This window comes from Geotrypetes seraphini, chromosome 7 (assembly GCF_902459505.1).
Source record: "Geotrypetes seraphini chromosome 7, aGeoSer1.1, whole genome shotgun sequence".
Classification (NCBI taxonomy): domain Eukaryota; kingdom Metazoa; phylum Chordata; class Amphibia; order Gymnophiona; family Dermophiidae; genus Geotrypetes; species Geotrypetes seraphini.
The window spans coordinates 32,580,399-32,599,014 of NC_047090.1; the positions used below are offsets into that span (position 1 = coordinate 32,580,399).

General features: G+C 41.1%; 1 protein-coding gene across 1 annotated transcript in view; it reads left to right on the forward strand.

Annotated features, from left to right (window-relative positions):
- Nucleotides 1-18,616, forward strand: part of ATP2B1 (ATPase plasma membrane Ca2+ transporting 1) — a 274,638-nt gene that overhangs the window by 191,313 nt on the left and 64,709 nt on the right. Inside the window, 1 exon segment of the mRNA XM_033951664.1 lies at nt 3,838-4,052. Within this exon segment, the coding sequence (XP_033807555.1) occupies nt 3,838-4,052 (215 nt within the window).

The following is an 18,616-nucleotide window of genomic DNA, read 5'->3' on the forward strand; positions in this document are numbered from 1 at the left end:
TACTGCTGATGCGTTGGGGGGGGCGGAGCTACTCTCGCCGCTTCCCCGATGCTAGAAAAAATAAATAAATGAACAGTTAAGTCCCAGTTTTTGCCGCTGAGACTCTGCCCTCTCTCACTGTAAAATTAGACTCTACTTAGTCTGTCTTTAAATTTAAAAAATGTGTGTTGTTTTAAAAAACAATTATGTTTTTAGATGTATCTAAATAAAAATAATAACAAAAAATTTATCTTTTTTTATGTCATCTTAGCATATTTTATGCTACAGAACGAATTATTTTTTTTAACATGTATTGTTATGGGAAAACGCGTTTCACATAACGAACTTTTCGCATAACAAACTTGCTCCTGGAACCAATTAAGTTCGTTGTGTGAGGCACCACTGTATAACAATTTTTATTGAAAGAATCAAATAATCAGTACAATAGGATAATACAAAAATACATTCAATACAATAAGAATTACAATAATATTTCATACAAATTGAAATCATTCTTTCAAATTTAATTTCTATATGAATTAATTCAATCTTATCTACACCCCCCTTTAATTCCATCCCCTACCAACTATCTTCCCCTAAATGAAATCCCTCACCCTGGATGAAAGTTGACAAAAATAAAGAATTAAAATAAATAACTGGAATGTAATTATTAAACCTAATTTTCATAATAAATCATTGATAACCAAACTTCATATTTTTGGTGAAAGATTCTGAATATAAGGATCCCAAATGTCCATAAAAAGACGAATTTTTTTAGGCGAACCTCGAACCTCCCAACTCTCAAATAAAAATAAGCGATGTAATTGATTCCTCCAATGCCAAAAACTTGAAAGAGATTTTTTTTAAAAAAAGAAAATATTTAAACATTTGTTTGATTTTGAAAAGTTCAAAAAAGAGGAAGATGGAATAAATTAAATTATTAAACAAGCGGTGTAAGAGTAGATAGTAAAATGAAGGTTTGGTCAATAATGTACTCTCCAACAGAGTGTATTTTACATCTTTTGACTATCGCAATAGCAGCTAAGGCCAAACATGCACTTCTAAACTTTAATTTGGCTTTCGTTTTAAATTGTTTCTGTTCTAATGTGGAAATAATGAAATATGTTGGAATGTTCTCTGGTTCCTCGCACAAATCCTGAACCTGTCTAAGAAGTGCTGCTTTTCAGATTTATTGAATTCTTCCATCCTGTAATAGTTCAATAGTGCTTCTTAGTATAAAATAACCTGTACTTTGGGTCCTGTTTTCAAAAGCTTGTATGTTATATACAGAATTAAAAATCATACGGAATATGCTATGAATCATTCTAAGTACCAAACAGCATTTAAGTGAAATTTGAACATGTTCTAGAAGGTTTGTGAGGAACTTCTGGCTGGATATTTAACAGGTTAGGTCAGTGGTCTCAAACTCAAACCCTTTGCAGGGCCACATTTTGGATTTGTCGGTACTTGGAGGGCCTCAGAAAAAAATAGTTAATGTCTTATTAAAGAAACTAGTATTTTAGCCCGTTACATTAACGGGTGCTAGAATATATGTCTGTGTGTCTTTATTTCTGTCTCTCTCTCTCCCTCCTGCTGTCTGTCTCTCTCCCTGGCCCCCTTTGTCTGTCTGTCTTTCTGTGTCTCTCCCTGCCCCTGTGGCTTTCTTTTTTCCTTCTATCTATCTATCTGTCTCTCTCCCTGCCTCCTATGCAGCACCATTTCTCTCCCACCACTTCCCTGTGTGTGTGCATGTGCCCAGGCTGTAAGTAATGGACAGGCTGATCGGGTTAAGTTGCATAGTTTTTTGAATCAGTAGGGATTGGTCATTCTGTAGCATGTGTTACATCCAGATCTTAAGGACTTCACTTATCATTCTTCTAAACAGTTGTTTGGCATTTTTGGGGCAGGTGTTGGAGGTTTCTATTCAAGCTGACATGTGGTGGGATTGTGTCTCCCTTTTTTTTAGTTTTATCCTGTGAGTCTCGGGTTTGAGGTCTTAGAAGTTGGCACTTAATTATTTTTACTGTAGCTCTTGTCCGCCGTGGCCTGCCGCCGCTGTGGCCGACAGCCGCCACCGCAGCCAACAGCTGCCGCCGACATCCGCCTCGGGGGGATTCTGGCGCATGCGCACTCCTACCTGCAGTGCCCTACAGCGCACGGAAAACGGAACATGCAGATGGGAGTGCGCATGCGCGAGTAGCCTTTTATTATATTAAATGACAATTTTGCATGAGGTAAAATGCTTTATAGTTTTGTAGGTCGATTTATGGTTGTACTAATTAGCGTAATATAAATAAGTTACGTGTCTTTTTGTTGCTAGGGGAAACCATAAACTCCTTACCCAAGGTTCAGCAAGCTTTGCCTATTTATACGAAGAATAGAGACCCAGGCTTTATGAAATACTTTTATTATGAAAATAGAAAAATATAATTCATAAGCCAGCAGCAAATAATGATTATTGTTCACAAAATATCCGAATACAGATATGAAACTCAGTACATAATTGTCACACCACACTTGCTAGATAAATGAGTAAAACGAATTCTTGCACACTAAATAAATCCTTATAATAATAATTCCTGAATAGCAGCAATCAAAAATATATAGCTTATCACCACAGGACCCAACTAACCTTATCCCAAACAATAGAATTCTCTCTCGAACCCAGCTGAAAAGACATATAATTCCTTATTGTCACCACATAGATCAGGCCTCAGCAAAATCGGGGAGAAGGAATCGGTGTCTTTTCTCCGCTTAGCAGATATGGAAATTCTTCTGATTAGGAACAGTCCATCAGCCACTGGAAAAGCTGTAAATTAGGTTGGCAGCAAAGGTTTCTTTTATGTGATGGAATCCAGATCTGTATAAAAGTCTGGTTTCTCTCTCTCAGGCAGAGAGTCACAAGAGGTAACTTTTCAGGTCTTTATTATTATAGAAGAGGTGCAGAGAACACCTATGATAAGATTCAAGCTTTCTCACATCCTAGCACAGACTAATCAATAATTAGGCACCTTCTATTTGGTTCTCTTCAGATGACCTCTCAGGACCAATCCAGAATCCCAATTAGCAGTCTTTCACCAATTAGTAGCCATTCTGTATCTTCGTGTACCAGCCATCAGAGAGGTGCCTCAGTAGATAACAGAGAGACACATACCGATCATGGAAGCTAATTCCTCCTACAACTTTCTCAGGAGCTGAGCTGGGTAGATGTCCTTGACTGGAGAAACACAGAATTCTTGTAAACAAGTCCAAAATGCAATCCCAATTAGCAGTCTTTCACCAATTAGTAGCCATTCTGTATCTTCGTGTACCAGCCATCAGAGAGGTGCCTCAGTAGATAACAGAGAGACACATACCGATCATGGAAGCTAATTCCTCCTACAACTTTCTCAGGAGCTGAGCTGGGTAGATGTCCTTGACTGGAGAAACACAGAATTCTTGTAAACAAGTCCAAAATGCACCTGGCAGGCAGCAAAGATGATTTCTTCTTTTCTCTTCTTGCAAAAGATGGTTCAGGCTTTGTGACATCAGAGGGGCCTAACCTTCAGGTGTGAACAAGGAACTACCCCTACAGTTTATAAATCTTTCCTTTTGCCTATGTCTTAATAATAATATTGTCATTTATAGCTAAAGAGACATATGATCAAGAAACTGTTTTATTTTACTTTTGTGATTATGATAAATATAGCCCCTGGGCCGTGGGTTTGAGACCACTGGGTTAGGTAGTTTACATGAGTGCTATTTCTGAAGAATTGGACTTTATAAGTAAGTAATTACCATATACCTTGCAACTGCAATTATCTTTACAAAACTAAGTTCAATAGTTAAATCTATTTTTTTTTCTTTATTACTCTTAAGGTCTGGTGATGTCTGCAATCACAGTCATTATCCTTGTATTATATTTTGTAATTAATACTTTCTGGATTCAGAAGCGTCCATGGCTAGCTGAGTGTACACCGATCTACGTGCAATACTTCGTAAAGTTTTTCATTATTGGAGTTACAGTCCTGGTGGTAGCTGTACCAGAGGGTCTTCCACTTGCAGTTACTATTTCCTTGGCCTACTCTGTGAAGGTAGGTTTGGAAGAAAAATGTTTGAGGGGTATATTATATTGTTCATATTAGAGAAGTCTTTTGTAAATCTCACATTTCATCCTCAAAGTAATTTGCATAAAACTAAGTACAGTGTTGAGTTTGAATACTTTTGTACGATGGTCTGTTACAGTAAAGAGTTTATACTGAAAACATGGTTAAATATTAAAAACAGATAAAAGCTATAGATGATCCCATTTAAAACTTGACCAAAAAAGATATATTTTGGTTTATTCAAAAAGTGATATGTCAAGTATTCAGTAACTGGTGACGCCTCCCCGAGAAGCAATAATTTCAGCTAAACATTTCCTGTTACTGTCCAGTCTCTCCCATCACCCTTGAGGGATTTTGCTATGTCCTTCCATATATAACTGTTTGAATTCTCTGACATTGAAGGCTTTCAGGTCTTGTCACATTTCAGTAGAGTTGTGCTTTCAGAAAACTTTTTGTTTTTGTGTCATTTTCAGGATTGTTCAAGGTTGTTTTTTTCCTTCTGTAATCACAGGAATAATAAGAGCATGTGCTTTGTCAGAAACAGCATGCACTAGTCATAAAGAGAGCACATTCTTTCCCCGTAGCATGTGATGGGTTGCATTTGTGTGCACGATGGGAAGAGTGATACTGATGACATATGACATTTTGTTTTATCTGCTCACTTTCATTTTAGTAATATGGGATATGTCCTTGCCACATCCCTTGTCATTTTAAACAAATGTACATCCCTACATTTCAGTAGGGTTTAGCTTGGGATTTTGACTCATCCATTCTAAAATATGAAATCTCTTCTTCATTCTGTATTACACTTACTTGAATGTTTAGGGTGCTCTTGGTGCATGACCCACTTTTGGCTCAACATGCTTACCTGCTTCTCTGATCAGTCATAAATCAGGGCTGATAACATTTTTTTAAAAAAGGCTGTACAATGAACTTAAAGATAACAACGGCATGAAAGAGATGGGGGTGGGGAAGGAAAACTTTTTTTTACCTTATAACGGTACTAAATGATACTTAGGGCTCCTTTTACTAAGCTGCGCGGCTAGAACTAATGCCAGCTCAATGCTGGCGTTAAGGTCTAGCATGCGTGGCAATTTAGCGTGCGCTATTCCGCGTGTTAAAGCCCTAAAGCGGCTTAGAAAAAGGAGCCCTTAATTTACATTCAGGTGCAGTAATCTGATCCAAGCTTGTCTCAAACTGAAGCAGGAATGACACAGGAATAAATTTGTCCCCCCATATCCGCAGGAACTCAATTTCCCCTTCCCTTGAGTTTTGTCGCTGTCCCTGCCCCATTCCTGTAAGCTCTACCTTAACCGCACAAGCCTCGAACACTTATGATTTTAAAGTGTTTTGAGGCTTATGCAGATGAGGACGGAGCTTAGGCATTGGTGGAATGAGACATTATGACATCACAGTCTGAGCTCTAAAATGTTGCTACTTATGGTTTTAAAGTGTTTGAGGCTTGTGCAGATGAGGACGGAGCTTAGGCATTGGTGGAATGAGGCATTATGACATCACAATCTGAGCTCTAGAATGCTGCTACTTATGGTTTTAAAGTGTTTGAGGCTTGTGCAGATGAGGACAGAGCTTGCAGGAATGGGGCAGGGACAGGACAAGAACTTTCTGGAATGGGAAAATGAGTTCCCATGAGGACGGGGATAAATTTGTCCCCGTGTCATTCTCTACTCTGGGGCCTTCTCTTCAGTTTCTGCCCTGAATCTCTATATGTCTAACACTGGCCCAGGCAATAATTTTAACTTGCCTTAAGTTACAAATCAAAATGCATGAGCTAAATCTAAAACTTGTCTGCCTTGCTAAACACTATGCCTTTCTCAGATCTGATGGTTGTGGCGATCCCTAACCACTCCGTATCACGTGTGCTGTTAGGATTTCAGGTCAGATTTTGTTCCTGTTCACAGCTGTTCCGCCCAGCTGTATCTCTGTAAATCTTTCAACTGAAACTGTCCCGGTGTCTACAGTAACTGGAAACTTATCATGTAGCATGTTAGCAGCAGTGCAAGTGGAATTAATTTTGTCCATCCCAGTTACGCCACTGTACAGTTGTGCAGCCATCAGCTCAAAATCATTATGAGAGCCTAATATTGACTTTAAAAAGGTGGTGATAGCATTCGGGCTAGGTTATTCTGATCCATTTTTCACTAGAAAGCAGATGTCTAGGAACAAAAAGTCAGATTAGCTGAAAATTTGTTTTATGATGTTACTTATTTTTTACAAGTACCTTATAGTATAAACCAAGGTAACCTTTTTTCCCTCAAAAAAGGAGGAAAATAGGTTGATTTGAATATAAACTGGGGAGGTTTATTTTAAAGTGCCCGGCCAGGCTCTGCACAATGACCCCACCCCTCTCCCTGTCCTGACAGGCTTTGCGCCGGGCCTGCCTTAAGCCCTGGTAGTCCAGTGGTGGGCTGGGACAGGAGAAATCCCTCCTACCTTCTGTCGTAGCCAGCTATCTGGCTGCCACAAGTTCATGTGTCAATCTTGTAAGACCTAGGGAATTCACGGCAGCCATTCAGGTAGTGGCTCTGCACGAGACTGGCACATAGGAAGATCGCTCCTATCCTGGTTCATTGCTGGACCACCAGAGATTTTAAAGGTACGCTTTTTACTAATTGGAGAGGCGGTAGGAAGGTGAGAGTTGTGAGATTGGCTGAGGCAGGAGGTATCCCTCCTGTCCCGGCCCACTGCTGGACCACCAGGGTTTATGGCAGACCTGGTGGAAGCCTTCAACAGGTCTGGGAGAGGGACAGGTGGGTGCTGACCTGAATATAAACCAAGACACGGGGGGTCACGTGACACTATGAGCGGGTGAGGACACGTTCCTGATCGGCTCTGGGACCCCGCTCCTCATACTGCACTTTTCTTTGGCTATTCGGCGTTTTTGGTCGGCACAGCTTGCTTACAACTCGCTGGGGATCCCATGGACAGGTATTTAACGCGATCCCAGGAGGCGGCATGAATGAAACCGGCTCGAAAAGAAAAAGAGCGATCGAGCCCCGGCGCAGTCAAAATGGCGGCCGCACCCGGAACTGCTGTGTCGGAGTTCACAGCCGCGGCGCTAAATGACATCAAGGCGGCGGTGGCACAGGTTTTGGATCCACAGATGGACACCCTAACGACCCAAATGACACGTCTGGAGCAGTTACTTATTGATTCCTCGGCCAGAACAACTGAGCTTGAACAGCGAGTATCTACAGCAGAGGACTCCATCAACTCTCATGAGCTAGACCTTGCGGCCCTCCAAGAAACGGTTCCGATGCAGGCGGCTAAACTTGACGATCTTGAGAACCGTTCACGCCGGGGGAACCTTCGTTTCTTGGGCATTCCTGAAAATATCCCGGATGCTCACCTGCTAGCTGAGTTGGAGGGCTGGCTGGAACTGGAGTTCCCTGACACAACTTCCTTGGGTCCTCTCTGCCTGGAGCGCGCTCACCGCCTAGGCGCTCGTCCGGCCCGGGATTCCAGGCCTCGGGTTGTGCTGGCCAAGTTCTTGAACTACAGACATAAAATGGAAATCCTATGGCAGTACCGTGCCAAGCGTGATGCCTTACAATTTCGTGGAACTACCATCCGGATTAGTCAGGATTATTCTGCTGCCCTTACAGAACGCAGGAAGGCTTTTTATCCCCTCTGCTCCAAGTTGGTGGAGCACAAACAACGTTTTCAATTCATATATCCTGCCATCTTGAAGATACACCATGAGGGCTCCTGGCACCTGTTTACAATGGCCTCTGAGGCTGCAGACTACATTAATAAAAATCTAAGATCTTCCTTGGAGCCTCCGTGACATTTTCCTGAGAATCAGGGCTTTATGCACACGTTCGTGAGGCTATATATTGTTTGAACATTGATCCTGTTGATTTCTCACAGTTTGTTTCCCTTGTTTGACATTGGTGATTTCTTACTGTTGTTTGGAGGGGCGGGGTCCTGTGGGGTGTCATTTTGGACCTCTAGCATACTCTTTTTGGGGTATGTTTTTGGGTCTCTTTGGGGTTTGGGTGAGGGGGGGATATTGGGAAGGGAACAGTCTACTGGTATGATGTCTTGGTTTTCTATTATTTTTCTTTTGAAGTTATGTATGCGATTTGTGAGTATTCTTTTCTATGCTTGGGTCAATACTGCACACTTGGGCAGGGCTGGGCACCCAGGTGTTCGACACCTAATTAGTCTTGTTTCTAGCTGTTTGTGTTTCGTCCCTGGGTGACCACTCCCTCCGTATCCTTTCGTGGAACGTATCCGGCATTACCTCTCCAGTGAAACGCACTAAACTTTTGAGACAGATAAAACACCATCGGGCAGATCTGGCGTGTTTACAGGAAACTAAACTATCCCCGGAAGAACACCAAAAGTTAAGACGGGGCTGGGTAGGCTCAGTATATTCCGCATCTTCCTCAGGGAAACGTGCGGGAGTCTGTTTATTAGTACACAAAGGTTTGAGGACCCTTTGGGTAGATATTTACTTGTACATATTTCTATATAGGGTACTGAATTTCGGCTGCTGAATGTATATGGGCCAAATACTTACTCCCAAGATTTTTTTGATTCTCTTGTGACACTGGGTCTCCAAGACACATCGCAGCCCCTGATTATAGCTGGAGATCTTAACCAGGTAATGAACGTTACCCTTGATCGCTCTAGCTCTGTGGTATCTTCTTCTTCTAATCTGACTAAAGGCATTCCTTTTCTTTGTAAGTCTTTAGGCCTGGTAGATCCCTGGCGCCTTCTCCACCCGTCGGAGCAGGATTACACCCACCAATCTCGTGCTCATGGGTCTTTTTCTCGCTTAGACTATCTTTTGGTATCGGAATTCCTGTTTACGCGGGTTTCTGAGGCTGTCATAGGACCACTGGAGATATCTGATCATTGCCCTATATGGGTAGATGTGGCTTGGGTATTGTCTCCTCTGGATTCGCGTAGGTGGCGTTTCCCATCTTATCTTCAAGACGATCCCACTTTTTGGGAATATCTCTGAACTCGCTGGGAAGATTACGTGCTCACTAATGCCCAGCATCGTACTAACCCGGGTCTATTTTGGGAAACTGCTAAGGCTGTCCTTAGGGGGGCGATAATCGCCTATGTAGCGGCACGGAACAAACGCATTTCGGCGGGCATTATTCGTCTGGAGCGCCAGTGCTCTTCTTTGAAAGTGGCCTACCTCCGTACCCCTACCGCTATACTAAGAGATGAACTTCATTCGGCACAGGTCTCTCTTAATGTGTTACTTCACGATCGTACTAAACACTCTCTTATTTATCGTAAATATAAATTTTATCGTTACGGGAATAAACCGGGTCGGATGTTGGCATCCCTAACTAAGAACTGGCAGGAATCTAGATATATTTCAAAAATCCGACAGGGCCCAGCTAGCTATCATACTAAACCGATGGATATTGCAGATGCATTTTATCAGCATTTTTCTACTTTCTATTCGAGTCCTGGTCCTTATTGTGGCCCTGATATTCTGGACTATTTGGAAGACGCTGGCCTACCTCGCTTTACGGACCAACAGCGGGAAACCTTAAAGAGACCAATACAGGGCGTGGAAATCCAAAGGGTTATTAAAAATTTACGTTCTTGCACAGCTCCCGGCCCAGACGGGTTTTCGACGGAATTTTTTAAGATGTTGTCCCCCCAGCTTTGTGATTCGTTGATGAGCTATTATGAGGCAGCCATGGAAACCGGGGCTTTCCCTGATTTTGCGAATTCTGCCACCATCACATTACTTCCCAAGCCACAGAAACCTAAAGATATGGTTGACTCCTACAGACCAATTTCCTTACTTAATGTAGATATAAAAATTCTGTCTCGCTTGCTGGCTAATCGTTTAACACCCCTTTTGCCTCATATTATTTCTCAGGCGCAGGTTGGCTTTGTTCAGGGTCGTCACTCTGTTCTTAATGTTCGTCGGGCACTGCTGGCAATGGCCAGGGCGCAAGCCTCGGACACCCTCGGCATTTTAGTCAGTCTCGATGCTGCCAAGGCCTTTGACCAGGTCCTCTGGCCTTATCTTTTTTTGGTCCTGGAATATGTGGGCATTGGAGGGTGGTTTTTATCTGCGTTGCGAGCCTTGTATTTCTCCCCTACGGCGTCTATTTTAGTTAATGGGATCCTTACCAAGCCCTTTGAGGTTGGTAGGGGGACTCGTCAGGGTTGTCCGTTATCGCCCTTACTATTTTTGCTATATTTGGAACCCCTTATACGGACGCTTCAAAGGGATGATATTTTGGTCGGACTGCAGGAGGGCTCTTCCCAACTCCGGGTCTTGGCTTTCGCCGATGATATCCTATTGACATTGGCCCACCCTCACACATCTTTATCTCGGGCACTTGAGATATTAGACGAATTTCATCTATTCTCTGGTCTTACTTTGAACAAGCAGAAATCCTTAGTCCTTCCATTACAGGAAGTGGTTCGGAGTTCTTGGATTGGGCCCTTCCCCTTGGAATGGACTTCTACACCTTTACGTTATCACGGGGTTTTGATCCCGCGGGATTTGGCCCAGTTATATATGCTTAATGTTTTGCCTCTGTTTATGAGCATGGGACAAAGGTTACGTGCTTGGCGCTTCTATCCATTAACTCTCCTGGGTAAAATAGCCCTCTATAATATGATGGTTATTCCCCAGTGGTTGTACCTTCTACAGACTTTACCTTTGCTCCTACAACGCCGTCACCTCCGGGTGTTACATAAAACACTGTCAGAGTACTTATGGGGTGGTAAACGTCCACGGATTCCCCTTCGTACTCTTTCTTTACCCGTTGCTCAGGGGGGTTTGGGGTTGTTGCATCTGGGGAGAATGAATATAGCTTGCCAACTTCGTCATTTAAATGACTGGTTCTGTGAGACTTCTCACTTTTCTGCGGCTGGGGTGGAGTGCCAAGCTTTTGCTCCATTTCACTTTAGTTATTTAATACATGTCCCGCATCTACCTTTGCGTACTCACCGTTATGGGGATTTATTCTTATTCCCAGTGCGTAAAATCTGGAAACAAATATGCACACAATTGCACGTTCAGTTTGATGTGACACCGTGTTTGCCTATTCTTGGTAATGGGGATTTTTCTCCGGGTTTTGGTTTGGGCACTTCATCCTCCTGGACTCGGAGTGGTGTGTTTTATCTGTCTCAAGTATTGCAACCGGATGGTACATTACAAACATTCCAGATGCTGCTGGACTCTCATCTATTATCACCCAATGATTGGTTGAAATATGGTCAACTCTTGCATTATGTACGGTCCCTCCCTCCACAGGCTCTAACAGAGGAGGTGCAGGACAAATTGACTGAATCCTTTTGCTTAACGGCGCAAGACACCACCCCGCTTCGTTTTCACCACCGCTTTCTGCAGAAGCTGGCTGGGGAACTAGACTATGCTGCTTTGGCCAGTGCTTGGTCTCGGGACTTACAAGTGACAGTGCCAGCATCCATGTTAAAGCGGAGTTTTAAATTGGGGTCCTCTGTCCTGGTCGCAGCGGTGGAGAGGGAACGTTACTACAAATTTCTGGTGCGTGCCTATTTTGCCCCTGTGTGCACTTTTAGAGCACGTCTTAGTTCTTCTACGTGTTGCCCTAAGTGTAATGCTTCTGGGGCAACCCTTGGGCACATGTTTTGGTTATGCCCTGGTATTTGGGCCTATTGGAGGCGCATAGGCCTTTTGATTCAGTCCCTCTGGAAATGCTCTTGGACACCTACAATGACTTTTCTTTTCACTTTACAGTTCTCTCTGGTCCCGGTCAGACTAGGCATGAAAGCTTTCGTTCAACGGGCCATATTTGTAGGTATAAAGACCATCTTACAATGCTGGTTATCGCCACAAACACCTACTGTTTCTCACTGGCGGATTCATATGATCCATATGGTGGAATATGAACGCCAGGCCATTTCTGATTTATATTCTAAGCAGGGTATTTTGTTCCTTCGTTGTTGGAGGCCTTTTTGTTCTACTTTGTCACCCACTGTGAGGGCACGTCTGCTTGATTGAATACTCACCTGATTGTTTCTTGCAGTGACTGTTCCTAGGGGGGTGGTGGAGGGGGGGAGGGTTTGGTTGGTGATATCTTTTGTATATTGATATTATATGGCTTCTTTTTTCTGTATTCAAGTGTTCTTTTGGAAAATTCAATAAAATAGATTTAAACATAAATATCATTTTTCCCTTATTGGTAAAATTGCAAAGTGGGGGGTGGGGGGAGGGACTTTTTCTCTTATATTAAAGGTTTGGATTACTAGGAATGATAATATATCTATGATATATGTACTCATGTATGTAATAGTAGAGTTGGGAGGGAGGGTTTTAATATTACTAATTTAATTTAATAATGACAGATATTCAAATGATATAGCATAAGTTCAATTGTTATTTTCTGAAGCACTTGTTGTAAAATGTAAAAATGAATAAACCAAGACACCCATTTTGGGTCCAACAATCTCTGTTTATATTCAAGTATATACGGTACATTAAGAGTTGATCTCATAGTCTTGTTTTCTGTGCTTGCATCACTAGGTGGAGAACCCATGTTCATTTCTCTGGCTGGGACTGGGGTTGCTCTGGAGGCAGCAATTGCAGTCTCTTATATAACCTAGTGGCCGAATTAGAGCCTATAACAAGCAGAATGAAGGAACCCTGGTGCTTGGTCATTTGACTGCTTATTTATTTTAATCGCATTACTGTTTTTAAATATCCTGTTAGTCAAATTCAGTGTTTCTCAACCTTTTACCCCAAGGCTTGAGTGCATTTGAAAAACAAATGTCATGTGGCACACCTACAGGCAATGTTCACATGGGGAGGACTTGAATGTCCAAAAGATCTCTTCCGGAGTTTCAAAATGAGAGGGCAGAAGAGGTGGGACATACCAGTGGAGCAGGGTCCCAGTAGCTTTTGAAGTTGTTGCAACTGTAGCTCCAGCAGTTCCCCGACACTACTTTTAAGTGTAAGGAGAAGAAATGGTGTTGTATGTAAGGTATTTACTGCACAAAACAAAAGAAACTGCAGTTGAGCGTACAAGATGCAGGCTATGTTTATTAAAACAATTATTTATTGCGGTTAATGTCACCACTTTTTTAAAGCAAAAAAACAAGAAGATGATCCAATGTTCCACAATAAAATCAATCCAAATGGTAAAAACAGAAAACTGTGGATGATAATGGCCTGAAAGATGATTTATTTGTCACTCTTCACAATAAAACTATACAAAGTAGGGTAAATATAGTCAATTACTGATATTCAATTCATTAAAATGCTATACCAAGAATGCCATAACATAAAATTACTTAAATATTTAATTTATTGATTTCTTTAATTCAGTTCATAGCCTAAAACCTAACAAAATTTATTTCATCTACATTTAAAATCTACAATAACATGTAATACAAAGTGCAAAGTGCTACTAATAACAAAATCATAGGCTGGGAAAAGCTACAGGTTCTATCTAAAGCTTTAAAATAGAGTCCATTAATCAGTCTTCAGGGTTCTTAATGATGTTAAGTTTTGAAGCCATTCAGGCCCAATGATGCTCACTTAACTTGATGATGAGTCAATTAAAGTCCCAATATCTCCTTGAGTAGCAATCTGTAGGCTTGACCAGGCCAGTTGTTCCTTATGTTAATGATCCAATTAGAAATGCTTAATCAGTTCTGAGGTTCTCTCTTCGTAACCCCTAAAGTTTTCCAGTTTTAATTACTTATATTGTTCAATCAGAGTAAGCCTCCAACTCCAGCTGAATTTCAGTTGAGTCCATCATCAGGGTAGTTGAAGATACAAGTACTGAAATTACTTCTGATACAGATCTCTGGCTGAGAGGTCCTGCTGATATTGTAGATTTTAAATGTAGATGAAATAGATTTTGTTAGTTTTAGAAATCAATAAATTAAATATTTAAGTAATTTTATGTTATGTATTCTTGGTATAGCACTCTTCACAATAAAAACAAATAAACACAAATGCAAATCCAAGTTGATAGTCCACATATATTTGGCCGTCCGGGTCCAGGTCCAGTAAGACAAATATATGTGCACTATCAACTTGGATTTCTATTGATTTGTTTTTATTGTGAAGAGTGACAAGTCATCTTTCAGGACAGCATCATCCACAGTTGTCTGTTTTTACCACCTTTTTACAAAACCAGGGGAGCCGACACGGTCTGTGCTTCGCTTAACACGCCTTCATCAGGCGACCCTAATTTGTAATGTATCAAATTAAACCGCAAACAGAAATAAACATAAGCCTGTATAGTCCGAAAATAATCACTGACCCAAAGGTCTCTGTGTGAACTCGCTAGAAAGCAATGAGATATTTACTGTACAACATGTAGTCCTGCTTGTGCTATACTGTACATACTGCCCATTAATTCCCAAATTATGGAGCTCATATCGCATGAAGGTCAGATGTGCTCAGAACGGAGCTGCTTGTAAGATGCTAAGAGCACAGCATGAGGCAGCAGTGACTTCTGTGATGCACCTGATGTAGAAATCTAGCACAGGTGGAAGCGTGCACTTAGTGAGACTTGTGTGCACAATTTGGCTGTGCAGTGCAGATAAGTGTCTTCACACAGAATATAATACTGCATGAATCAGTGCATAGGACACTAACATACAGTATATTAAAAGTAAATTTGACCCCCGCTCCTGGCCAAGCTCCACTGGCTTCCGATAATCGCCAGGGTCCACTATAAATGCGCCTGTTTAGCTTTCAAAATCCTACACGTTATCCTCCCTCCCTATATCACTCTTTCTTGGAATTCCTCAAACCCTAATACCACCAGATCCTCCCACAAATTAAAACTATCCTTCCCCTCGCTAAAAGGCATTTCCCACACAGGAAAGCTAGGGACCTCCCTCCATGTCAAAATCACTGAGCTCTGGAACAACCTTACCTCCCCTCTTTGGAACTTGAGCTCTCTCCAAGTTTTCCGCAAACATCTGAAAACCTGGCTTTTCTCAAAAATGTAAGTCTCCCTCCAACTTAGGAATCAAGGAAACTCTTATATCTTGGCATCCCAAGTCCTCTAAATTTTCTTCACACTTCTACCTCTAACCCTCTGTTGTAGTTCCTTCCTATTTCATCTACTGTAAACCGCGCCGAGCTCTACGAACGTGGAGATGATGCGGTTTACAAACCTAAGGATTAGATTAGATTAAAATAAATGGTAATAAGGCTATTAACTATTCAGCCCTGATGCAGAGAAATATGCAGAAGATTTTAAAGTGAGCACACTGCTAGAATTTGAATTTCAGGTTTAAGGAGTCTTAGAAAAGTCGGCTCATTCTGCAGTAGGGTTTGAGAGGATTTAATGCCGTTTTTATTTTTGCTGTAAACATAATAGTAACCACAAACTTTAAGACTGAATGAGATGTGACAGGTCCAAGTGTGAAAAAATATTGTATCTAGTATGTACTAGAGTATTGCTTTGGATGTAAATATCAGCATCACAAAAATGTTAATGTACAAGAAATTTGTATGAGGCTGATTTATCTGCAGAATAATATTCCAGCACATGAGCAGATGTGTGCTTATGCTTTCATTTTGATTGGATATGGGCACAATATCCACTGCCCTTGGCACGACTGAAGAGCGGGACTTGAGTGTGATTATATGTGATGATCTTAAGGTGGCCAGACAGGTTGAAAAGGTGACGGTGAAAGCTAGAAGGATGCTAGGGTGCATAGGGAGAGGGATGGCCAGTAGGAAGAAGGAGGTATTGATGCCCCTGTATAAGATTCTGGTGAGACCTCTTTTAGAATATTGTGTACAATTCTGGAGGCCGCACCTTCAAAAAGATATAAAAAGGATGGAGTCGGTCCAGAGGAAGGCTACTAAAATGGTGTGTGGTCTTCATCATAAGGCGTATGGGGACAGACTTAAAGATCTCAATCTGTATACTTTGGAGGAAAGGCGGGAGAGGGGAGATATGATAATGTTTAAATATCTACATGATATAAATGTGCGTGAGTCGAGTCTCTTTCATTTAAAAGGAAGCTCTTGAATGAGAGGGCATAGGATGAAGTTAAGAGGTGATAGGCTCCAGCGTAATCTAAGGAAATACTTTTTTACAGAAAGGGTGGTAGATGCGTGGAACAGTCTCCTGGAAAAGGTGGTAGAGACGGAGGCTGTGTATGAATTCAAGAAGGCGTGGGATAGACACGTGGGATCTCTTAAGAGGAAGAGATAATGATTACTGCGGATGGGCAGACTGGATGGGCCATTTGGCCTTTATCTGCCATCGTGTTTCTATGTTGTCTAGTAAGCTTACACAGTTTAGTGCACAAGTTTTCTTGTGCTTCATATTTTGCAATTAGCTTACTGCCTCACTTTCTGGTTACATTCATGTTAGAAACTGTGTGCTCACTTATTGACACACAACTCTAATGTGCAGCTTTCTGCATCGGCCCCTAAGCTGGCGGATCGTCAGTGTGCAGTGGCTCACGGGTTGGGAAATACTTGTCTAATTTCATACTTTTGATTGCCTTCCTGGGGCAAGGGTAATGGGTCCCTTTCTTTCTTTTTATAATTCAAGAGACTGATTAGGCTTTCATTACTTCCTGAGCCCTACTTTGGGCTGTAAGAGTCCTTCATGTCCTCACGGTCTACTCCATAGAGACCAGTGTTCCACACAATGGGTTTGTTAATATAACTTTGCCTTGGCCTTAGTTAAGGTGATGAAATCATCAGCATTTTGAAGTTGCAAATTATTCACCAGTGAAGAACTTGTTTGGAAAATTATTTAATTGCAGTAATCTGGTTGTTCTTTTAAAACTTGCTTAGGTAATTTAATTTAAGATTGCTAAAGAATTTGCTTCACTGATTATAACAGTTTCAACATACAGAAACTAGAATAATGGGAAGGATGAAGGACTCATGTTTTCCAAACTAATGTAAGCTTTATGCTGGCTGCCCATTAAATTAGGGCGTGCATCTAAGCTGCTTGTGTTAATTTTTAAATCTTTATCTGGGTTTGGTCCTAGTTATCTCCATGATAATTTGGTAGGTGATTCCCTTCTGCAGGGAAGCAATTATTCATTATCCTAGTTTAAGTAAAGGTGTGTCTTAAGAATACTAGGGGACTATTTCAGTTATCTCTGATTTAGTTTAGGCTTTGTAGAGATTACCTTTATTTCTGTAAGATGGTTAAAAAAAATCTTGGTTGTACCAAAAAGTCTATCTTGTATGTGGATGTTTAATTTTTTGTTTAAGGGAAATTCACAATGACACAAATCAGTCTATAATTAAACCTCCAAACCTATCCCAATAATTTGAGAACATTCATGGAATGTAACAAAATCCTGTTTGTGCCAGCTCTTCCTTCCAAGCCTATTCTTACCCTCCATTTAGGAAATCATTAAAAACGTACCTATTTGATAAACAAGAATGTTGATTTTCTGAATATACATTTACGATGCAGTCTTTATAGTTTATGTATTTTAATAGTTTTTAATAGGTTTTTTTTTTGTTTGGTTTTTTTTAAATCAACGTCGCATTTAATTGATGTATTGTATGTGTGTTTTTGAAATAGTTTTTGATTAATGTTGTATTTAATGATATATCAGTAGTACTGTATTTGAGATTATATTTTTACTGAAATGTCTCAGTTTTTCTGTTGTGAACTGCCTAGAACTGTTGGTAGGGCGGTATATAAGAAAATAAATTATTATTATAACCTCAATGTGGTTTTTTATTTATTTTTTTTTTTTAATATGGTGATACATAAGAGCTGAAAGTAAAAAGGTTGGGAAGATGCCTTATAGGAGACGCCTGAGGGAAGACTCATGTTCTCGGTATTTCACACCTATGGAGGTGGTTGAATGAATATATCTGGGCAGAGGTTATGAGGAACTTTAATAATGGAGTGAAAGCTATAATTGGTGGTTTTACAAATGTAGGATAGTGTTGGTGAAATTCCAACAAGCAGAAGAATATAATTCAGCCAGAGTATAAAACGAGACTATTTTTCAGAATTGCAACAGTCAGGGGCTGGTCCAGTTTACTTAGTAGTATGATTTGCTGTTCAGTAAATTTGATTGCCTGATCCTGTCTTACTTGTCAAGTCACAAAAAATAGATTCTCTAGGACAGTGTCCTGCAAACTTTTTTTTTTGCTCTGACACAGTACGGCATAAATGTTTTTCTGTGGCACACCCTCAGCCCAGCCCCACATGAACCTCTTCTTTTCACTGAGCTTGTGTGGAGGCCTGCGAGCATGCGCAGACCTTGACGTGATGACATTGCTCATGTCAACGTCCGTGCATGCTCAGAGGCCCTCCAGACACGGCCCCAAGCTCAGAGAAAATGAGATGAGGTTCATGTGGGGGTGGAGAGGAGGAGAGACGGCAACACCAGCAGTAACATTCAGTATAAGTCATGTGTCCTTCAATCCCTGGTGGCACACCTGTCATCTTGCCATGGTAGACAATTTACAATTCACTGCTCTAGGCACAGAAAAACTAAATATAACACTCTTTCAAAAAAAAAAAAATAAAAAATTGGGCACAGACTAGTAATTAAAGGATCCTCGCCACTGAACCAAAACATGTTATAATACAAAT